The 24,862-nt window shown below is 48.9% G+C and overlaps 1 protein-coding gene across 1 annotated transcript; it reads right to left on the bottom strand.

Moving 5' to 3' along the window:
- Window positions 1-391: 391 nt before the first annotated feature.
- LOC121288348 (ataxin-8-like) lies at window positions 392-23,974 on the bottom strand (the record flags this gene model as incomplete). The annotated part of the gene is made up of 4 exons (XM_041206905.1): window positions 23,861-23,974; window positions 9,176-9,247; window positions 1,706-1,723; window positions 392-487 (listed from the first exon to the last, which is right to left on the bottom strand). Coding segments are annotated over exons 1-4 (300 nt in total), but the record flags the coding sequence as incomplete, so codon positions are not given.
- Window positions 23,975-24,862: the final 888 nt, after the last annotated feature.

Here is a 24,862-nt window from a genome sequence, read left to right as displayed (position 1 = left end):
ACTGCTCCTCGTGCTGTTGCTAATAAAGCTCCTTATGCTGCTGCTGATACTTTTCCTCATATTGCTGCTGATACTGCTCCAGATGCTGATGCTGATACTGCTCCTCCTTCTGCTGCTGGGACGGCTGCTGATACTGCAGCTCATGCTGCTGCTGATACAGATCCTCATGCTGCTTTAGATATTGATCCTCATTCTGCTGCTGATACTGCTCCTCAGGTTGCCTCTGGGGCTGCTGCTGATACTGTTCCTCATGCTGCTTCTGTTACTGCTCCTCAGGCTGCTGCTCATACTGCTTCTCATACTGCTCCACATTCTTCTGCTGATATTGCTTCTGGGGGTTCTGCCGATATTGTTCCACTTGATGCTGCTGGTGCAGCTGCTGATGCTGCTCCTCATGCTGCTGCTGATACTGCTGCTGTTCCTGCTCCTCAAGCTGCTGCTGATAATCATCCATATGCTGCTGCTCAAGCTGCTCCTCTTGCAGTAGCTGACACTGCTGTTCATCTGCTGGTGCTGCTGCTGATACTGATCCTCATGCTGCTAATCATAATTCTCCTAATGCTGCTGCTGGGACAACTCATCATGCTGCTGCTGATACTGCTCCTCATGATGCTGCTGACACTGATCCTCATTCTGCTTCTGATACTGCTCTACATGCTGCTGATTATACTGCTCCACATGATGCTGCTGATTATGCTGCTCCTTGTGCTGTTGCTAATACAGCTCCTTATGCTGCAGCTGATAATTTTCCTCATACTGCTGCTGATACTGCTCCAGATGCTGATGCCAATACTGCTCCTCCTTCTGCTGCTGGGACGGCTGCTGAAACTGCGGCTCAAGCTGCTGCTGATACTGATCCTCATTTTGCTGCTGATAATGATCCTCATGTTGGTGCTGACGCTGATTCTCATGCTGCTGCTGATACTGCTCTTCATGAACTGCTGATACAGCTCCTTTGGAGCTGCTGGTGCTGCTGTTGGTACTGTTCATCATGCTGCTGATGCAGCTGCTGATACTCTTCCTATTGTTGTTGCTGGTGCCGATGCTGATACTGTTCCTCATGCTGCTTCTGTTAATGCTCCTCATGATGCTGCTGATACTGCTTCTCATTCTGCTGCTGATACTGCCCCTCATTCTGCTGTTGATACTGAGCCTCATTCTTCGCTGATACTGCTTCTCATTCTATTGCATCTGCTGCTGCTGATACTGCTCAATGCTGCTGCTGATAATGCTCCTCATTCTGCTGCTGATACTGCTGCTGATACTGCTTCTCATTCTGCTGCTGCTACTGCTGCTAATAGTGCTTCTGATTCTGCTGCTGTTACTGCTGCTGATACTACACCTCATGTTGCTTATGCTGCTGATACTGTTTGTCATGCTGCTGCTGATATTGCTCCTCATGATGCTGCTGACACTAATCCTCAGTCTGCTGCTGATACTGCTGCTCATGCTGCTGCTGCAACTGCTCCCCATGCTGCTGCTTTTGCTGCTGCTGATATTTCTCCTCATGCTGCTGCTGATACTGCTGCTGATATTGCTTCTCATTCTGCTGCTGTTACTGCTGCTGACACCGCACATCATGTTGCTGATGCTTCTGATACTGTTTGTCATACAGCTGCTGATATTGCTCCTCATGCTGATGCTGACACTGATCCTCATTCTGCTTCTGATACTACTCCTCATTCTGCTGCTGCTACTGCTTCACATGCTGCAGCTTTTGCTGCTGCTGATATTGCTCCTCATGCTGCTGCTGATACTTTTCTTCATGCTGCTACTGATACTAATCCTCATGCTGCTGCTGATACTGCTGCTATTCCTGCTCCTCATGCTGCTGCTGATAATCATCCATATGCTGCTGCTCAAGCTGCTCCTCATGCAGCAGCTGACACTGCTGATCATCTGCTGGTGCTGCTGCTGATACTGATCCTCATGCTGCTACTCGTAATTCTCCTAATGCTGCTGCTGATACTGCTTCTTTTTCTACTGCTCATACTGCTCCTCATTCTGCTGCTGCTACTGCTGCTGACACTGCTCCTCATACTGCTGCTGATATTGCTGCTGATACTCCTTCTCATCCTTCCGCTGTTACTGCTGCAGATACTGCACATCATGTGGCTGATGCTGTTGATACTGTTTGTCATGCTGCTGCTGATATTGCTCATCATGCTGCTGCTGCCACTGCTCCTCATGCTGCTGCTTTTGCTGCTGCTGATATTGCTCCTCATGCTGCTGCTAATACTGCTTCTCTTTCTGCTGCTGTTACTGCTGCTTAAACTTCACCTCATGCTGCTGATACTATTTGTCATGCTGCTGCTGATATTGCTACTGTTGTTGCTGCTGATACTGCTTCTCATTCTGCTGCTGTTTCTGCTGCTGATGCTGAGGCTCATGCTGCTGATATTTTTGTCATGCTGCTGCTGATATTGCTCCTCATGCTGCTGCTGCCACTGCTCCTCATTCTGCTGCTGTTACTGCTGCTTAAACTGCACCTCATGCTGCTGGTCCTGCTGATACTGTTTGTCATGCTGCTGCTGATATTGCTCCTCATGCTGCTGCTGACACTGATCCTCATTCTGCTGCTGATAATGATCCTCATGCTGCTGCTGCTACTGCTCCTCATGCTGCTGCTTTTGCTGCTGTTAATATTGCTGCTCATGCTGCTGCTGATACAGCTCCTTAGGCTGCTGCTAAATGATTTCCTTCAAACTGCTACTGATACTAATCCTCATGCTGCTGCTGATGCTGCTCCTCATGCTGCTGCTGCTACTGATCCTAAATTGCTGCTGATACTGATGCTTATGATACTGCTGATGCATTTCCTCATGCTGCTGCTGCTACTGCACCTCATTCTGCTGATGATATTGCTCTTCATTCTGCTGTAGATACTGGTGCTCATGCTGCTGCTGATAGTGCTCCTCATGCTGCTGTTGGTGCTGCTACTTAAATTGCTCCTCATGCTGCTGATGATACTGGTCCTCATGCTGCTTCTGTTAATGCTCCTCATGCTGCTGCTGACACTGCTTCTCATACTGTTCCTCATTCTTCTGCTGACGCTGCTCCTCAGGTTTCTTCTGGGGCTGCTGACTATACTGTTCCTGTTGTTGCTGCTGCTGCCGCTGCTGATAGTGATCCTCATGCTGCTACTGATACTGCTCCTCTTGCTGCTGCTGGTACTGCTCCTCATGCTGCTGCTGACATTGCTCCTCATGCTGCTGCTGCTGCTGATACTGATCCTCATGCTGCTGCTGATGAAAATACTGTTCCAAGTTCTGTTGCTTATTCAACGCCTCATGCTGCCTCTCATACTGCTCCTCATGCTGCTACTGATACTGATCCTCATGCTGCTGCTGATACTGCTCCTCATGCTGCTGCTGGTGCTGATGCTTATGCTGCTCCTCGAGCTGTTGCTGATACTGCTCCTCATGCTGCTGCTGATAATGTGCCTCATACTGCTACTGATACTGTTGCTGATACTGCTTCTCATTCAAAAGCAGAATTACCTGGAAAAACTCAGCAGGTCTGGCAGCATCGGCAGAGAAGAAAATAGTTGACGTTTCAAGTCCTCATCACCCTTCGACCAAACTGGGTGAATCCAAGCAAAGGGCAAAATATAAGCTGGTTTAGGTGTGTTGGGTTGGGGGTGGTGGTGGTGGGGGGTTGGGTGGGGGGAGAGAAGTGGAGAGGGTTGGTGTGGTTGAAGGGACAAACAAGCAGTGATCGAAGCAGATCATCCAAAGATTTGGGTCATTCTACATTGGAGACACCAAACGTAAACTGGGTGACTGCTTTGCAGAACACCTGTGGTCTGTCCGCAAGAATGACCCAAACCTCCCTGTCGCTTGCCATTTTAACACTCCACCCTGCTCTCTTGCCTACATGTCTGTCCTTGGCTTGCTGCATTGTTCCAGTGATGCCCAACGCACACTGGAAGAACATCACCTCATCTTCCGACTAGGCACTTTACAGCCTTCTGGACTGAATATTGAATTCAACAACTTTAGGTCTTGAGCTCCCTCCTCCATCCCCACCCCCTTTCTGTTTCTTCCCCCTTCCTTTTGTTTTTTCCAATAAATTATATAGATTTTTCTGTTCCCACCTATTTCCATTATTTTTAAATATTTTAAAATCTTTTATGCTCTCCTCACCCCCACTAGAGCTATACCTTGAGTGCCCTACCATCCATTCTTAATTAGCACATTCGTTTAGATAATATCACCAACTTTAACACCTATGTGTTCTTTTATCCTGTTGTCTGTGACATCTTTTGATGATCTGCTTCTATCACTGCTTGTTTGTACCTACAACCACACCAACACCCTCCACTTCTCTCCACCCACCCAAACCACCCCCCCCACCCCGCCCCCCTCCCCCCACCCCACACCCTAAACCAGCTTATATTTCACCCTTTTCTTGGATACACTCAGTTCGGTCGAAGGGTCATGAGGACTCGCAACGTCAACTCTTTTCTTCTCCGCCGTTGCTGCCAGACCTGCTGAGTTTTTCCAGGTAATTCTGGTTTTGTTTTGGATTTCCAGCATCCGCAGTTTTTTTGTTTTTATCTTTGTTTTTATCTCTGCTTCTCATTCTGCTGCTGATACTGCTGCTGATACTGCTTCCATTCTGCTTCTGTTACTGCTACTGATACTGCACCTTATGCTGCTGATGCTGCTGATTCTGTTTGTCATGCTAATGCTGGTATTGCTCCTCATGTTGCTGCTGACCCTAATCCTCATGTTGCTGCTGATTCTTCTTCTCATGCTGCTGCTGCAACTGCTCCTCATGCTGCTGCTGTAGCTGCTGCTGATGTGGCTCCTTATAATGCTGCTGATACAGCTCCTCATGCTGCTGCTGACACTGCTCCTCATTCTACTGCTGGTTGGCTGCTGATACTGCGGCTCAAGCTGCTGCTGATACTGATCCTCATTTTGCTGCTGATACTGATCCTCATGTTGCTGCTGACGCTGATTCTCATGCTGCTGCTGATACTGCTCATCATGAACTGCTGATACAGCTCCTTTGGAGCTGCTGGTGCTGCTGTTGGTACTGTTCATCATGCTGCTGATTCAGCTGCTGATACTCTTCCTATTGTTGTTGCTGGTGCCGATGCTGATACTGTTCCTCATGCTGCTTCTGTTAATGCTCCTCATGATGCTGCTGATACTGCTTCTCATTCTGCTGCTGATACTGCCCCTCATTCTGCTGTTGATACTGCTCCTCATTCTTCGCTGATACAGCTTCTCATTCTATTGCCTCTGCTGCTGCTGGTACTGCTCAGCACGCTGCTGCTGATAATGCTCCTCATACTGCTGCTGATACTGCTGCTGATACTGCTTCTAATTATGCTGCTGCGAATGCTTCTGATAGTGCTTCTGATTCTGCAGCTGTTACTGCTGCTGATACTACACCTCATGTTGCTTATGCTGCTGATACTGTTTGTCATGCTGCTGCTGATATTGCTCCTCATGCTGCTGCTGACACTAATCCTCAGTCTGCTGCTGATACTGCTGCTCATGCTGCTGCTGCAACTGCTCCCTATGCTGCTGCTTTTGCTGCTGCTGATATTTCTCCTCATGCTGCGGCTGATACTGCTGCTGATATTGCTTCTCATTCTGCTACTGTTACTGCTGCTGATACCGCACATCATGTTGCTGATGCTGCTGACACTGTTTGTCATGCAGCTGCTGATATTGCTCCTCATGCTGATGCTGACACTGATCCTCATTCTGCTTCTGATGCTACTCCTCATTCTGCTGCTGCTACTGCTTCACATGCTGCAGCTTTTGCTGCTGCTGATATTGCTCCTCATGCTGCTGCTGATACAGCTCCGCATGCTGCTGCTGATACTTTTCTTCATGCTGCTACTGATACTAATCCTCATGCTGCTGCTGATACTGCTCCTCATGCTGCTGCTGATATGGCTGCTGTTCCTGCTCCTCATGCTGCTGCTGATAATCATCCATATGCTGCTGCTCCTCATGCAGCAGCTGACACTGCTGATCATCTGCTGGTGCTGCTGCTGATTCTGATCCTCATGCTGCTACTCATAATTCTCCTAATGCTGCTGCTGGGACCACTAATCATGCTGCTGCTGATATTGCTCCTCATGATGCTGCTGACACTGATCCTCATTCTGCTGCTGATACTGCTCCTCATGCTGCTGCTGATATTGCTCTACATGCTGCTGCCGGTGCTGCTGCTGATACTGCTCATAATGCTGCTGATTATAATGCTCCACATGATGCTGCTGATTATACTGCTCCTCGTGCTGTTGCTAATACAGCTCCTTATGCTGCTGCTGATACATTTCCTCATACTGCTGCTGATACTGCTCCAGATGCTGATGCCAATACTGCTCCTCCTTCTGCTGCTGGGATGGCTGCTGATACTGCGGCTCAAGCTACTGCTGATACTGATCCTCATTTTGCTGCTGATACTGATCCTCATGTTGCTGCTGACGCTGATTCTCATGCTGCTGCTGATACTGCTCTTCATGAACTGCTGATACAGCTCCTTTGGAGCTGCTGGTGCTGCTGTTGGTACTGTTCATCATGCTGCTGATTCAGCTGCTGATACTCTTCCTATTGTTGTTGCTGGTGCCGATGCTGATACTGTTCCTCACGCTGCTTCTGTTAATGCTCCTCATGATGCTGCTGATACTGCTTCTCATTCTGCTGCTGATACTGCTCCTCATTCTGCTGTTGATACTGCTCCTCATTCTTCGCTGATACAGCTTCTCATTCTATTGCATCTGCTGCTGCTGTTACTGCTCCTCATGCTGTTGCTGATAATGCTCCTCATACTGCTGCTGATACTGCTGCTGATACTGCTTCTCATTCTGCTGCTGCTACTGCTGCTGATAGTGCTTCTGATGCTGCTGCTGTTACTGCTGCTGATACTACACCTCATGTTGCTTATGCTGCTGATGCTGTTTGTCATGCTGCCGCTGATATTGCTCCTCATGATGCTGCTGACACTAATCCTCAGTCTGCTGTTGATACTGCTGCTCATGCTGCTGCTGAAACTGCTCCCCATGCTGCTGCTTATGCTGCTGCTGATATTTCTCCTCATGCTGCTGCTGATACTGCTGCTGATATTGCTTCTCATTCTGCTGCTGTTACTGCTGCTGATACCGCACATCATGTTGCTGATGCTGCTGATACTGTTTGTCATGCAGTTGCTGATATTGCTCCTCATGCTGATGCTGACACTGATCCTCATTCAGCTTCTGATACTACTCCTCATTCTGCTGCTGCTACTGCTACACATGCTGCAGCTTTTGCTGCTGCTGATATTGCTCCTCATGCTGCTGCTGATACAGCTCCGCATGCTGCTGCTGATACATTTCTTCATGCTGCTACGGATACTAATCCTCATGCTGCTGCTGATGCTGCTCCTCATGCTGCTGCTGATACTGCTGCTGTTCCTGCTCCTCATGCTGCTGCTGATAATCATCCATATGCTGCTGCTCAAGCTGCTCCTCATGCAGCAGCTGACACTGCTGATCATCTGCTGGTGCTGCTGCTGATACTGATCCTCATGCTGCTACTCATAATTCTCCTAATGCTGCTGCTGGGACCATTCATCATGCTGCTTCAGATCCTGCTCCGCATGATGCTGCTGACACTGATCCTCATTCTGCTGCTGATACTGCTCCTCATGCTGCTGCTGATACTGCTCTACATGCTGCTGCTGCTGATACTCTTCATAATGCTGCTGATTATACTGCTCCACATGATGCATCTGATTATACTGTTCCTCGTGCTGTTGCTAATACAGCTCCTTAGGCTGCAGATGATACTTTTCCTCATACTGCTGCTGATACTGCTCCAGATGCTGATGCCGATACTGCTCCTCCTTCTGCTGCTGGGACTGCTGCTGATACCATGGCTCATGCTGCTGCTGCTACTGATCCTCATGCTGCTTTTGATACTGATCCTGATTCTGCTGCTGATACTGCAACTCAGGTTGCTCTGGGGCTGCTGCTGATACTGTTCCTCATGCTTCTTCTGTTACTGCTCCTCAGGCTGCTTATCATACTGCTTCTCATACTGCTCCACATTCTTCTGCTGATATTGCTCCTCATGTTGCTTCTGGGGGTGCTGCTGATATTGTTCCACTTGATGCTGCTGGTGCAGCTGCTGATGCTGCTCCTCATGCTGCTGCTGATAATCATCCATATGCTGCTGCTCAAGCTGCTCCTCATGCAGCAGCTGACACTGCTGATCATCTGCTGGTGCTGATGCTGATACTGATCCTCATGCTGCTACTCATAACTCTCCTAATGCTGCTGCTGGGACCATTCATCATGCTGCTGCTATTGCTCCTCATGATGCTGCTGACACTGATCCTCATTCTGCTGCTGATACTGCTCCTCATGCTGCTGCTGATACAGCTCTACATGCCACTGCCGGTGCTGCTGCTGATAATGCTACACATGATGCTGATGATTATACTGCTCCTCGTGCTGTTGCTAATACAGCTCCTTATGCTGCAGCTGATACTTTTCCTCATACTGCTGCTGATACTGCTCCAGATGCTGATGCCAATACTGCTCCTCCTTCTGCTGATGGGATGGTTGCTTATACTGCGGCTCATGCTGCTGCTGATACTGATCCTCATTTTGCTGCTGATACTGATACTCATGTTGCTGCTGACGCTGATTCTCATGCTGCTGCTGATACTGCTCTTCATGAACTGCTGATACAGCTCCTTTGGAGCTGCTGGTGCTGCTGTTGGTACTGTTCATCATGCTGCTGATGCAGCTGCTGACACTCTTCCTATTGTTGTTGCTGGTTCCGATGCGGATACTGTTCCTCATGCTGCTTCTGCTAATGCTCCTCATGATGCTGCTGATACTGCTTCTCATTCTGCTGCTGATACTGCTCCTCATTCTGCTGTTGATACTGCTCCTCATTCTTTGCTGATACTGCTTCTCATTCTATTGCATCTGCTGCTGCTGATACTGCTCCTCATACTGCTGCTGATACTGCTTCTCATTCTGCTGCTGCTACTGCTGTGGATAGTGCTTCTGTTTCTGCTGCTGTTACTGCTGCTGATACTGCACCTCATGTTGCTTATGCTGCTGATACTGTTTGTCATGCTGCTGCTGATATTGCTCTTCATGATGCTGCTGCCACTAATCCTCCTTCTGCTGCTGTTACTGGTACTCATGCTGCTGCTGCAACTGCTCCCCATGCTGCTCCTTTTGCTGCTGCTGATATTTCTCCTCATGCTGCTGCTCATACTGCTGTGGATATTGGCTCTCTTTCTGCTGCTCTTACTGCTGTTGATACCGCACATCATGTTGCTGATGCTGCTGATACTGTTTGTCAAGCAGCTGCTGATATTGCTCCTCATGCTGATGCTGACTCTGATCCTTATTCTGCCTCTGATACTACACTTCATTCTGCTGCTGCTACTGTGACACATGCTGCAGCTTTTGCTGCTGCTGATATTGCTCCTCATGCTGCTGCTGATACTGCTCTACATGCTGCTGCAGGTGCTGCTGCTGATACTGCTTCACATGATGCTGCTGATTATGCTGCTCCTCGTGCTGTTGCTAATACAGCTCCTTATGCTGCAGCTGATACTTTTCCTCATACTGCTGCTGATACTGCTCCAGATGCTGATGCCAATACTGCTCCTCCTTCTGCTGCTGGGACGGCTGCTGATACTGCGGCTCATTCTGCTTCTGATACTGATCCTCATTTTGCTGCTGATACTGATCCTCATGTTGCTGCTGACGCTGATTCTCATGCTGCTGCTGATACTGCTCTTCATGAACTGCTGATACAGCTCCTTTGGAGCTGCTGGTGCTGCTGTTGGTACTGTTCATCATGCTGCTGATGCAGCTGCTGATACTCTTCCTATTGTTGTTGCTGGTGCCGATGCTGATACTGTTCCTCATGCTGCTTCTGTTAATGCTCCTCATGATGCTGCTGATACTGCTTCTCATTCTGCTGCTAATACTGCTCCTCATTCTGCTGTTGATACTGCTCCTCATTATATCGCTGATACTGCTTCGTATTCTATTGCATCTCCTGCTGCTGATACTGCTCCTCATGCTGCTGCTGATAATGCTCCTCATACTGCTACTAATACTGCTGCTGATACTGCTTCTCATTCTGCTGCTGCTACTGCTGCTAATAGTGCTTCTGATTCTGCTGCTGTTACTGCTGCTGATACTGCACATCATGTTGCTTATGCTGCTGATTCTGTTTGTCATGCTGCTGCTGATATTGCTCCTCATGATGCTGCTGCCACTAATCCTCGTTCTGCTGCTGATACTGCTCCCCATGCTGCTGCTTTTGATGCTGCTGATATTTCTCCTCATGGTGCTGCTAATACTTCTGCTGATATTGCTTCTCATTCTGCTGCTGTTACTGCTGCTGATACCGCACATCATGTTGCTGATGCTGCTGATACTGTTTGTCATGCAGCTGCTGATATTGCTCCTCATGCTGATGCTGACACTGATCCTCATTCTGCTTCTGATACTACTCCTCATTCTGCTGCTGCTACTGCTACACATGCTGCAGCTTTTGCTGCTGCTGATATTGCTCCTCATGCTGCTGCTGATACAGCTCCGCATGCTGCTGCTGATACTTTTCTTCAAGCTGCTACTGATACTAATCCTCATGCTGCTGCTGATACTGCTCCTCATGCTGCTGCTGATACTGCTGCTGTTACTGCTCCTCATGCTGCTGCTGATAATCATCCATATGCTGCTGCTCAAGCTGCTCCTCATGCAGCAGCTGACAATGCTGATCATCTGCTGGTGCTGCTGCTGATACTGATCCTCATGCTGCTACTCATAATTCTCCTAATGCTGCTGCTGGGACCACTCATCATGCTGCTTCTGATATTGCTCCTCATGATCCTGCTGACACTGATCCTCATTCTGCTGCTGATACTGCTCCTTGGGAGCTCTTGGTGCTGCTGTTGGAACTGTTCATCATGCTGCTGATGCAGCTGCTAATACTCTTCCTATTGTTATTGCTGGTGAAGCTGCTGATACTGTTCCTCATGCTGCTTCTGTTACTGCTCCTCTTGCTGCTGCTGATACTGCTTCTCATTCCGCTGCTTATACTGCTGCTGATACTGTTCCTCGCTCTGCTGTTGATACTGCTCCTCATTCTACTGCTGATACGGTTCCTCGTTCTACTTCTGTTATTGCTGCTGATACAGCTCCTTAGGCTGCTCTGATGATTTCTTTCATGCTGCTACTGATACTAATCCTCATGCTGCTGCTGATACTTCTCCTCATGCTGCTGCTGGTGCTGATGCTTATGCTGCTCCTCGTGCTGCTGCTGCTGCTGCTCCTCATGCTGCTGCTTTTGCTGCCGCTGATATTGCTCCTCATGCTGCTGCTGATACTGCTCCTCATGCTGCTGCTTCTACTGATCCTAAATTGATGCTGATACTGTTGCTCATGCTACTGCCGATGCATTTCCTCATGCTGCTGCTGCTACTGCCCTTCATTCTGCTGATGATATTGCTCCTCATTCTGCTGTAGATACTGCTGCTTATGCTGCTGCTGATAGTACTCCTCATGCTGCTGTTGGTGATGCTACTTAAATTGCTCCTCATGATGCTGTGTTATTGCTCCTCATGCTGCTGCTGATAATGCTTCGCATACTGTTCCTCATTCTTCTGCTGACACTGCTCCTCAGTTTTCTTCTGGGGCTGCTGACTATACTGTTCCTGTTGTTGCTGCTGCTGCTAACAGTGATCCTCATGCTGCTACAGATACTGCTCCTCTTGCTGCTGTTGATACTGCTCCTCATTCTACTGCTGATACTGTTCCTCATTCTACTTCTGATGCTGCTGCTGATAGTGCTCCTCATGCTGCGGCAGATAATGCTCCTCAGGCTGCTGCTGCTGCTGTTGATGTTTCCGCGAATTCTTCTGCTGATACTGTTCCTCATGCTGCTGCTGACATGGATCCTCATACTGCAGCTGATACTGCTCCTCATGCTGCTGCTGCTGCTCCTCATGCTGCTGGTTTGGCTGCTGCTGGTAATGCACCTCATGATGCTGCTGATACTGCTCCTCATGCTGCTGCTGGTGCTGATGCTTATGCTGCTCCTCGTGCTGCTGCTGCTGTTGCTCCTCATGCTGATGCTGATAATGCACCTCATACTGCTACTGATACTGCTTCTCATTCTGCTGCTGTTACCGCTGCTGATACTGCACCTCATGCTGCTGATGCTGCTGATACTGTGTGTCATGCTGTTGCCGATATTGCTCCTCATGCTGCTGCTGCCACTGCTCCTCGTGCTGCTGCTTTTGCTGCTGCTGATATTGCTCCTCATGCTGCTGCTAATACTGCTTCTCATTCTGCTGCTGTTACTGTTTCTTAAACTGCACTTCATGCTGCTAGTGCGGCTGATACTGTTTGTCATGCTGCTGCTGATATTGGCCCTCATGCTTCTGCTGACACTGTTCCTCATTCTGCTGCTGATACTGCTCCTCATGCTGCTACTGATACTGATTCTCATGCTGCTGCTGACACTGATCCTCATTCTGCTGCTGATACAGCTCCTTGGGAGCTCCTGGTGCTGCTGTTGGAACTGTTCATCATGCTGCTGATGCAGCTGCTAATACTCTTCCTATTGTTATTGCTGGTGAAGCTGCTGATACTGTTCCTCATGCTGCTTCTGCTACTGCTCCTCTTGCTGCTGCTGATACTGCTTCTCATTCCGCTGCTTATGCTGCTGCTGATACTGTTCCTCGCTCTGCAGTTGATACTGCTCCTCATTCTACTGCTGATACGGTTCCTCGTTCTACTTCTGTTATTGCTGCTGATACAGCTCCTTAGGCTGCTCTGATGATTTCCTTCATGCTGCTACTGATACTAATCCTCATGCTGCTGCTGATACTGCTCCTCATGCTGCTGCTGGTGCTGATGCTTATGCTGCTCCTCGTGGGGCTGCTGCTGCTGCTCCTCATGCGGCTGCTTTTGCTGCTGCTGATATTGCTCCTCATGCTGCTGCTGATACTGTTCCTCATGCTGCTGCTGCTACTGATCCTAAATTGATGCTGATACTGATGCTCATGCTACTGCCGATGCATTTCCTCATGCTGCTGCTGCTACTTCACCTCATTCTGCTGATGATATTGCTCCTCATTCTGCTGTAGATACTGGTGCTCATGCTGCTGCTGATAGTGCTCCTCATGCTGCTGTTGGTGCTGCTACTTAAATTGCTCCTCATGCTGCTGATGATACTGGTCCTCATGCTGCTTCTGTTATTGCTCCTCATGCTGCTGCTGATACTGCTTCTCATACTGTTCCTCATTCTTCTGCTGACACTGCTCCTCAGTTTTCTTCTGGGGCTGCTGATTATACTATTCCAGTTGTTGCTGCTGCTGCTGATAGTGATCCTCATGCTGCTACTGATACTGCTCCTCTTGCTGCTGCTGGTACTGCTCCTCATGCTGCTGCTGATGATAATACTGCTCCAAGTGCTGTTTCTAATTCAACGCCTCATGCTGCCTCTTATACTGCTCCTCATGCTGCTACTGATACTGATCCTCATGCTGCTGCTGATACCGCTCCTCATTCTGCTGCTGATACAGCTCCTTGTGAGCTCCTGGTGCTGCTGTTGGAACTGTTCATCATGCTGCTGATGCAGCTGCTGATACTCTTCCTATTTTTATTGCTGGTGCAGCTGCTGATACTGTTCCTCATGCTGCTTCTGTTACTGCTCCTCTTGCTGCTGTTGATACTGCTCCTCATTCTACTGCTGATACTGTTCCTCATTCTACTTCTGATGCTGCTGCTGATACTGCTCCTCATGCTGCGGCAGATAATGCTCCTCATGCTGCTGGTGCTGCTGTTGATGTTTCCGTTAATTCTTCTGCTGATACTGTTCCTCATGCTGCTGCTGACACGGATCCTCATACTGCAGCTGATACTGCTCCTCATGCTGCTGCTGCTGCTGCTCCTCATGCTGCTGGTTTGGCTGCTGCTGGTAATGCACCTCATGATGCTGCTGATACTGCTCCTCATGCTGCTGCTGGTGCTGATGCATATGCTGCTCCTCGTGCTGCTGCTGCTGTTGCTCCTCATGCTGCTGCTGATAATGCACCTCATACTGCTACTGATACTGCTGCTGATACTGCTTCTCATTCTGCTGCTGTTACCGCTGCTGATACTGCACCTCATGCTGCTGATGCTGCTGATACTGTTTGTCATGTTGCTGCTGATTTTGCTCCTCATGCTGCTGCTGCCACTGCTCCTCATTCTGCTGCTTTTGCTGCTGTTGATATTGCTCTTCATGCTGCTGCTAATACTGCTTCTCATTCTGCTGCCGTTACTGCTGCTTAAACTGCATCTCATGCTGCTAGTGCGGCTGATACTGTTTGTCATGCTGCTGCTGATATTGCACCTCATGCTTCTGCTGACACTGATCCTCATTCTGCTGCTGATACTGCTCCTCATGCTGCTACAGATACTGATTCTGATGCTGCTGCTGACACTGATCCTCATTCTGCTGCTGATACAGCTCCTTGGGAGCTCCTGGTGCTTCTGTTGGAACTGTTCATCATGCTGCTGATGCAGCTGCTGATACTCTTCCTATTGTTATTGCTGGTGAAGCTGCTGATACTGTTCCTCATGCTGCTTCTGTCACTGCTCCTCTTGCTGCTGCTGATACTGCTTCTCATTCCGCTGCTTATACTGCTGCTGATACTGTTCCTCTCTCTGCTGTTGATACTGCTCCTCATTCTACTGCTGATACGGTTCCTCGTACTACTTCTATTATTGCTGCTGATACAGCTCCTCATGCTGCTGCTGATGCTGCTGTTGATTTTTCTGCTAATTCTGCTGCTAATACTGTTTCTCATGCTGCTGCTGACAATGATCCTCATTCTGCAGCTGATACTGCTCCTCATGCTGCTGCTGCTGCTGCTCCTCATGCTGCTGGTTTGGCTGCTGATGATAACGCACCTCATGATGCTGCTGATACTGCTCCTCATGCTGCTGCTGGTGCTCATGCTTATGCTGCTCCTCGTGGTGCTGCTGCTGCTGCTCCTCATGCTGCTGTTGATAATGCGTCTCATACTGCTACTGATACTGCTGCTGATACTGCTTCTTTTTCTACTGCTCATACTGCTCCTCATTCTGCTGCTGCTACTGCTGCTGACACTGCTCCTCATACTGCTGCTGATATTGCTGCTGATACTCCTTCTCATCCTTCCGCTGTTACTGCTGCAGATACTGCACCTCATGTGGCTGATGCTGTTGATACTGTTTTTCATGCTGCTGCTGATATTGCTCATCATGCTGCTGCTGCCACTGCTCCTCATGCTGCTCATGCTGCTGCTTTTGCTGCTGCTGATATTGCTCCTCATGCTGCTGCTAATACTGCTTCTCATTCTGCTGCTGTTACTGCTGCTTAAACTGTACCTCATGCTGCTGATACTATTTGTCATGCTGCTGCTGATATTGCTACTGTTGTTGCTGCTGATACTGCTTCTCATTCTGCTGCTGTTACTGCTGCTGATGCTGAGGCTCATGCTGCTGATATTTTTGTCATGCTGCTGCTGATATTGCTCCTCATGCTGCTGCTGCCACTGCTCCTCATTCTGCTGCTGTTACTGCTGCTTAAACTGCACCTCATGCTGCTGGTCCTGCTGATACTGTTTGTCATGCTGCTGCTGATATTGCTCCTCATGCTGCTGCCGACACTGATCCTCATTCTGCTGCTGATAATGATCCTCATGCTGCTGCTGCTACTGCTCCTCATGCTGCTGCTTTAGCTGCTGTTAATATTGCTGCTCATGCTGCTGCTGATACAGCTCCTTAGGCTGCTGCTAAATGATTTCCTTCAAACTGCTACTGATACTAATCCTCATGCTGCTGCTGATGCTGCTCCTCATGCTGCTGCTGCTACTGATCCTAAATTGCTGCTGATGCTGATGCTCATGCTACTGCTGATGCATTTCCTCATGCTGCTGCTGCTACTGCACCTCATTCTGCTGATGATATTGCTCCTCATTCTGCTGTAGATACTGCTGCTATGCTGCTGCTGATAGTGCTCCTCATGCTGCTGTTGGTGCTGCTACTTAAATTGCTCCTCATGCTGCTGATGATACTGGTCCTCATGCTGCTTCTGTTAATGCTCCTCATGCTGCTGCTGACACTGCTTCTCATACTGTTCCTCATTCTTCTGCTGACGCTGCTCCTCAGGTTTCTTCTGGGGCTGCTGACTATACTGTTCCTGTTGTTGCTGCTGCTGCCGCTGTTGATACTGCTCCTCATGCTGCTACTGATACTGCTCCTCTTGCTGCTGCTGGTACTGCTCCGCATGCTGCTGCTGACATTGCTCCTCATGCTGCTGATGCTGCTGATACTGATCCTCATGCTGCTGCTGATGAAAATACTGTTCCAAGTTCTGTTGCTAATTCAACGCCTCATGCTGCCTCTCATACTGCTCCTCATGCTGCTACTGATACTGATTCTCATGCTGCTGCTGATACTGCCCCTCATTTTGCTGTTGATACAGCTCCTTGGGAGCTCCTGGTGTTGCTGTTGGAACTGTTCATCATGCTGCTGATGCAGCTGCTGATTCTCTTCCTATTGTTATTGCTGGTTCAGCTGCTGATACTGTTCCTCATGCTGCTTCTGTTACTGCTCCTCTTGCTGCTGCTGATACTGCTTCTCATTCTGCTGCTGATACTGCTGCTGATACTGTTCCTCGCTCTGCTGTTGATACTGCTCCTCATGCTGCTGCAGATAATGCTCCTCATGCTGCTGCTGGTGCTGCTGTTGATGTTTCTGCTAATTCTGCTGCTGATACTGTTCCTCATGCTGCTGCTGACACGGATCGTCATTCTGCAGCTGTTACTGCTCCTCATGCTGCTGCTGCTGCTGCTTCTCATACTGCTGGATTGGCTGCTGATGATAATGCACCTCATGATGCTGCTGATACTGCTCCTCATGCTGCTGCTGGTGCTGATGCTTATGCTGCTCCTTGTGGTGCTGCTGCTGCTGCTCCTCATGCTGCTGCTAACACTGATTCTCGTTCTGCAGCTGTTACTGCTGCTTAAACTTCACCTCATGCTGCTGGTGCAGCTGATACTGTTTGTCATGCTGCTGCTGATATTGCTCCTCATGCTGCTGCCGACAATGATCCTCATTCTGCTGCTGATACTGATCCTCATGCTGCTACTGATACAGCTCCTTAGGCTGCTGCTGATGATTTCCTTCATGCTGCTACTGATACTAATCCTCATGCGGCTGCTTATACTACTCCTCATGCTGCTGCTGCTACTGATCCTAAGTTGCTGCTGATACTGATGCTCATGCTACTGCTGATGCATTTCCTCATGCTGCTGCTGCTACTGATCCCATATTGCTGCTGCTACTGATGCTTATGATACTGCTGATGCATTTCCTCATGCTGCTGCTGCTACTGCACCTCATTCTGCTGATGATATTGCTCCTCAATCTGCTGTAGATACTGCTGCTCATGCTGCTGCTGATAGTGCTCCCATGCTGCTGTTGGTGCTGCTACTTAAATTGCTCCTCATGCTGCTGATGATACTGGTCCTCATGCTGCTTCTGTTACTGCTCCTCATGCTGCTGCTGATACTGCTTCTTATACTGTTCCTCATTCTTCTGCTGACGCTGCTCCTCATTTTTCTTCTGGGGCTGCTGACTATAATGTTCCTGTTGCTGCTGCTGCTGCTGCTGCTGATAGTGATCCTCATGCAGCTACTGATACTGCTCCTCATGCTGCTGCTGGTACTGCTCCTCATGCTGCTGCTGACATTGCTCCTCATGCTGCTGCTGCTGCTGATACTACTCCTCATGCTGCTTCTGATGATAATACTGTTCCAAGTTCTGTTGCTAATTCAACGCCTCATGCTGCCTCTTATACTGCTCCTCATGCTGCTACTGTTACTGATCCTGATGCTGCTGCTGATACTGCTCCTCATTCTGCTGCTGATACATCTCCTTGGGAGCGCCTGGTGCTGCTGTTGGAACTGTTCATCATGCTGCTGATGCAGCTGCTGATACTCTTCCTATTTTTATTGCTGGTGCAGCTGCTGATACTGTTCCTCATGCTGCTTCTGTTACTGCTCCTCTTGCTGCTGTTGATTCTGCTCCTCATTCTACTGCTGATAGTGTTCCTCATTCTACTGCTGATTCTGCTGCTGATACTGCTCCTCATGCTGCTGCAGATAAGGCTCCGCATGCTGCTGCTGGTGCTGATGTTGAGGTTTCCGCTAATTCTGCTGCTAATACTGTTCCTCATGCTGCTGTTGGCACTGATCCTCATTCTGCAGCTGATACTGCTCCTCATGCTGCTGCTGCTGCTGCTCCTCATGCTGCTGGTTTGGCTGCTGCTGACAATGCACCTCATACTGCTACTGATACTGCTTCTGATACTGCTTCTCATTCTACTGCTCATAATGCTCCTCATTCTGCTGCTGATATTGCTGCTGATACTGCTTCTCATCCTGCTGCTGATACTGCTGCTGATACTGTTCTCATTCTGTTGCTGTTACTACTGCTGATACTGCATCTCATGCTGCTGATGCTGCTGATACTGTTTGTCATGCTGCTGCTGATATTGCTCCTCATGCTTCTGCTGACACTGATCCTCATTCTGCTGCTGATACTGCTCCTCATGCTGCTACTGATACTGCTCCTCATGAACTGCTGATACAGCTCCTTGGAGCTCCTGGTGCTGCTGTTGGAATTGTTCATCATGCTGCTGATGCAGCTGCTGATACTCTTCCTTTTGTTATTGCTGGTGAAGCTGCTGATACTGTTCCTCATGCTGCTTCTGTTACTGCTCCTCTTGCTGCTGCTGATACTGCTTCTCATTCTGCTGCTGATACTGCTGCTGATACTGTTCCTCACTCTGCTGTTGATACTGCTCCTCATTCTACTGCTGATACGGTTGCTCATTCTACTTCTGTTACTGCTGCTGATCCTGCTCCTCATGCTGCTGCAGATAATGCTCCTCATGCTGCTGCTGGTGCTGCTGTTGATTTTTCTGCTAATACTGCTGCTGATACTGTTCCTCATGCTGCTGCTGACCCTGATTCTCATTCTGCAGCTGATACTGCTCCTCATGCTGCTGCTGCTGCTGCTCCTCATGCTGCTGCTTTGGCTGCTGCTGATATTGCACCTCATGATGCTGCTGATACTGCTCCTCATGCTGCTGATGGTGCTGATGCTTATGCTGCTCCTCGAGCTGTTGCTGATACTGCTCCTCATGCTGCTGCTGATAATGTGCCTCATACTGCTACTGATACTGTTGCTGATACTGCTTCTCATTCAAAAGCAGAATTACCTGGAAAAACTCAGCAGGTCTGGCAGCATCGGCGGAGAAGAAAATAGTTGACGTTTCAAGTCCTCATCACCCTTCGACCAAACTGGGTGAATCCAAGCAAAGGGCAAAATATAAGCTGGTTTAGGTGTGTTGGGTTGGGGGGGGTGGTGGTGGGGGGTTGGGTGGGGGGAGAGAAGTGGAGAGGGTTGGTGTGGTTGAAGGGACAAACAAGCAGTGATCGAAGCAGATCATCCAAAGATTTGGGTCATTCTACATTGGAGACACCAAACGTAAACTGGGTGACTGCTTTGCAGAACACCTGTGGTCTGTCCGCAAGAATGACCCAAACCTCCCTGTCGCTTGCCATTTTAACACTCCACCCTGCTCTCTTGCCTACATGTCTGTCCTTGGCTTGCTGCATTGTTCCAGTGATGCCCAACGCACACTGGAAGAACATCACCTCATCTTCCGACTAGGCACTTTACAGCCTTCTGGACTGAATATTGAATTCAACAACTTTAGGTCTTGAGCTCCCTCCTCCATCCCCACCCCCTTTCTGTTTCTTCCCCCTTCCTTTTGTTTTTTCCAATAAATTATATAGATTTTTCTGTTCCCACCTATTTCCATTATTTTTAAATATTTTAAAATCTTTTATGCTCTCCTCACCCCCACTAGAGCTATACCTTGAGTGCCCTACCATCCATTCTTAATTAGCACATTCGTTTAGATAATATCACCAACTTTAACACCTATGTGTTCTTTTATCCTGTTGTCTGTGACATCTTTTGATGATCTGCTTCTATCACTGCTTGTTTGTACCTACAACCACACCAACCCCCTCCACTTCTCTCCACCCACCCAAACCACCCCCCCCACCCCGCCCCCCTCCCCCCCACCCCACACCCTAAACCAGCTTATATTTCACCCTTTTCTTGGATACACTCAGTTCGGTCGAAGGGTCATGAGGACTCGCAACGTCAACTCTTTTCTTCTCCGCCGTTGCTGCCAGACCTGCTGAGTTTTTCCAGGTAATTCTGGTTTTGTTTTGGATTTCCAGCATCCGCAGTTTTTTTGTTTTTATCTTTGTTTTTATCTCTGCTTCTCATTCTGCTGCTGATACTGCTGCTGATACTGCTTCCATTCTGCTTCAGTTACTGCTGCTGATACTGCACCTTATGCTGCTGATGCTGCTGATTCTGTTTGTCATGCTAATGCTGGTATTGCTCCTCATGTTGCTGCTGACCCTAATCCTCATGTTGCTGCTGATTCTTCTTCTCATGCTGCTGCTGCAACTGCTCCTCATGCTGCTGCTGTAGCTGCTGCTGATGTGGCTCCTTATAATGCTGCTGATACAGCTCCTCATGCTGCTGCTGACACTGCTCCTCATTCTACTGCTGGTTGGCTGCTGATACTGCGGCTCAAGCTGCTGCTGATACTGATCCTCATTTTGCTGCTGATACTGATCCTCATGTTGCTGCTGACGCTGATTCTCATGCTGCTGCTGATACTGCTCATCATGAACTGCTGATACAGCTCCTTTGGAGCTGCTGGTGCTGCTGTTGGTACTGTTCATCATGCTGCTGATTCAGCTGCTGATACTCTTCCTATTGTTGTTGCTGGTGCCGATGCTGATACTGTTCCTCATGCTGCTTCTGTTAATGCTCCTCATGATGCTGCTGATACTGCTTCTCATTCTGCTGCTGATACTGCCCCTCATTCTGCTGTTGATACTGCTCCTCATTCTTCGCTGATACAGCTTCTCATTCTATTGCCTCTGCTGCTGCTGGTACTGCTCAGCACGCTGCTGCTGATAATGCTCCTCATACTGCTGCTGATACTGCTGCTGATACTGCTTCTAATTATGCTGCTGCGAATGCTTCTGATAGTGCTTCTGATTCTGCTGCTGTTACTGCTGCTGATACTACACCTCATGTTGCTTATGCTGCTGATACTGTTTGTCATGCTGCTGCTGATATTGCTTCTCATGCTGCTGCTGACACTAATCCTCAGTCTGCTGCTGATACTGCTGCTCATGCTGCTGCTGCAACTGCTCCCTATGCTGCTGCTTTTGCTGCTGCTGATATTTCTCCTCATGCTGCGGCTGATACTGCTGCTGATATTGCTTCTCATTCTGCTACTGTTACTGCTGCTGATACCGCACATCATGTTGCTGATGCTGCTGACACTGTTTGTCATGCAGCTGCTGATATTGCTCCTCATGCTGCTGCTGATAATCATCCATATGCTGCTGCTCCTCATGCAGCAGCTGACACTGCTGATCATCTGCTGGTGCTGCTGCTGATTCTGATCCTCATGCTGCTACTCATAATTCTCCTCATGCTGCTGCTGGGACCACTAATCATGCTGCTGCTGATATTGCTCCTCATGATGCTGCTGACACTGATCCTCATTCTGCTGCTGATACTGCTCCTCATGCTGTTGCTGATATTGCTCTACATGCTGCTGCCGGTGCTGCTGCTGATACTGCTCATAATGCTGCTGATTATAATGCTCCACATGATGCTGCTGATTATACTGCTCCTCGTGCTGTTGCTAATACAGCTCCTTATGCTGCTGCTGATACATTTCCTCATACTGCTGCTGATACTGCTCCAGATGCTGATGCCAATACTGCTCCTCCTTCTGCTGCTGGGATGGCTGCTGATACTGCGGCTCCAGCTACTGCTGATACTGATCCTCATTTTGCTGCTGATACTGATCCTCATGTTGCTGCTGACGCTGATTCTCATGCTGCTGCTGATACTGCTCTTCATGAACTGCTGATACAGCTCCTTTGGAGCTGCTGGTGCTGCTGTTGGTACTGTTCATCATGCTGCTGATGCAGCTGCTGATACTCTTCCTATTGTTGTTGCTGGTGCCGATGCTGATACTGTTCCTCACGCTGCTTCTGTTAATGCTCCTCATGATGCTGCTGATACTGCTTCTCATTCTGCTGCTGATACTGCCCCTCATTCTGCTGTTGATACTGCTCCTCATTCTTCGCTGATACAGCTTCTCATTCTATTGCATCTGCTGCTGCTGTTACTGCTCCTCATGCTGTTGCTGATAATGCTCCTCATACTGCTGCTGATACTGCTGCTGATACTGCTTCTCATTCTGCTGCTGCTACTGCTGCTGATAGTGCTTCTGATGCTGCTGCTGTTACTGCTGCTGATACTACACCTCATGTTGCTTATGCTGCTGATGCTGTTTGTCATGCTGCCGCTGATATTGCTCCTCATGATGCTGCTGACACTAATCCTCCGTCTGCTGTTGATACTGCTGCTCATGCTGCTGCTGAAACTGCTCCCCATGCTGCTGCTTATGCTGCTGCTGATATTTCTCCTCATGCTGCTGCTGATACTGCTGCTGATATTGCTTCTCATTCTGCTGCTGTTACTGCTGCTTATACCGCACATCATGTTGCTGATGCTGCTGGTACTGTTTGTCATGCAGCTGCTGATATTACTCCTCATGCTACTGCTGATACTGCTCCTCATGCTGCTGCTGATACGGCTGCTGTTCCTGCTTCTCATGCTGCTGCTGATAATCATCCATATGCTGCTGCTCAAGCTGCTCCTCATGCAGCAGCTGACACTGCTTATCATCTGCTGGTGCTGCTGCTGATACTGATCCTCATGCTGCTACTCCTAATTCTCCTAATGATGCTGCTGGGACCACTCACCATGCTGCTGCTGATACTGCTCCTCATGATGGTGCTGACACTGATCCTCATTCTGCTGCTGATACTGTTCCTCATGCTGCTGCTGATACTGCTCTACATGCTGCTGCCGGTGCTGCATGGTGATGCTGACACTGATCCTCATTCTGCTTCTGATACTACTCCTCATTCTGCTGCTGCTACTGCTACACATGCTGCAGCTTTTGCTGCTGCTGATATTGCTCCTCATGCTGCTGCTGATACAGCTCCGCATGCTGCTGCTGATACTTTTCTTCATGCTGCTTCTGATACTAATCCTCATGCTGCTGCTGATACTGCTCCTCATGCTGCTGCTGATACTGCTGCTGTTCCTGCTCCTCATGCAGCTGCTGATAATCATCCATATGCTGCTGCTCAAGCTGCACCTCATGCAGCAGCTGACACTGCTGATCATCTGCTGGTGCTGCTGCTGATACTGATCCTCATGCTGCTACTCATAATTCTCCTAATGCTGCTGCTGGGACCACTCATCATGCTGCTGCTGATATTGCTCCTCATGATGCTGCTGACACTGCTCTACATGCTGCTGCCGGTGCTGCTGCTGATACTGCTCATAATGCTGCTGCTGATACTGCTTCACATGATGCTGCTGATTATGCTGCTCCTCGTGCTGTTGCTATTACAACTTCTTATGCTGCAGCTGATACTTTTCCTCATAATGCTGCTGATACTGCTCCAAATGCTGATGCCGATACTGCTCCTCCTTCTGCTGCTGGGACGGCTGCTGATACTGCGGCTCATGCTGCTGCTGATACTGATCCTCATTTTGCTGCTGGTACTGATCCTCATGTTGCTGCTGACGCTGATTCTCATGCTGCTGCTGATACTGCTCTTCATGAACTGCTGATACAGCTCCTTTGGAGCTGCTGGTGCTGCGGTTGGTACTGTTCATCATGCTACTGATGCAGCTGCTGACACTCTTCCTATTTTTGTTGCTGGTGCCGATGCTGATACTGTTCCTCATGCTGCTTCTGTTAATGCTCCTCATGATGCTGCTGATACTGCTTCTCATTCTGCTGCTGATACTGCTCCTCATTGTGCTATTGATACTGCTCCTCATTCTACCGCTGATACTGCTTCTAAGTCTATTGCATCTGCTGCTGCTGATACTGCTCCTCATGCTGCTGCTGAGAATGCTCCTTATACTGCTACTAATACTGCTGCTGATACTGCTTCTCTTTCTGCTGCTGCTACTGCTGTTGATAGTGCTTCTGATTCTGCTGCTGTTACTGCTGCTGATACTGCACCGCATGTTGCTTATGCTGCTGATACTGATGGTCATGCTGCTGCTGATATTGCTCCTCATGATACTGCTGACACTAATGCTCATTCTGCTGCTGCAATTGCTCCCCATGCTGCTGCTTTTGCTGCTGCTGATATTTCTACTCATGCTGCTGCTGATACTTCTGCTGATATTGCTGCTCATTCTGCTGCTGTTACTGCTGCTGATACCGCACATCATGTTGCTGATGCTGCTGATACTGTTTGTCATGCAGTTGCTGATATTGCTCCTCATGCTGATGCTGACACTGATCCTCATTCAGCTTCTGATACTACTCCTCATTCTGCTGCTGCTACTGCTACACATGCTGCAGCTTTTGCTGCTGCTGATATTGCTCCTCATGCTGCTGCTGATACAGCTCCGCATGCTGCTGCTGATACATTTCTTCATGCTGCTATGGATACTAATCCTCATGCTGCTGCTGATGCTGCTCCTCATGCTGCTGCTGATACTGCTGCTGTTCCTGCTCCTCATGCTGCTGCTGATAATCATCCATATGCTGCTGCTCAAGCTGCTCCTCATGCAGCAGCTGACACTGCTGATCATCTGCTGGTGCTGCTGCTGATACTG

Source organism: Carcharodon carcharias, chromosome 2 (assembly GCF_017639515.1).
Source record: "Carcharodon carcharias isolate sCarCar2 chromosome 2, sCarCar2.pri, whole genome shotgun sequence".
In the NCBI taxonomy this organism is placed as follows: Eukaryota; Metazoa; Chordata; class Chondrichthyes; order Lamniformes; family Lamnidae; genus Carcharodon; species Carcharodon carcharias.
Note: the sequence above shows the minus strand (reverse complement) of the source record. Positions and strands in the feature narration are given on the sequence as shown.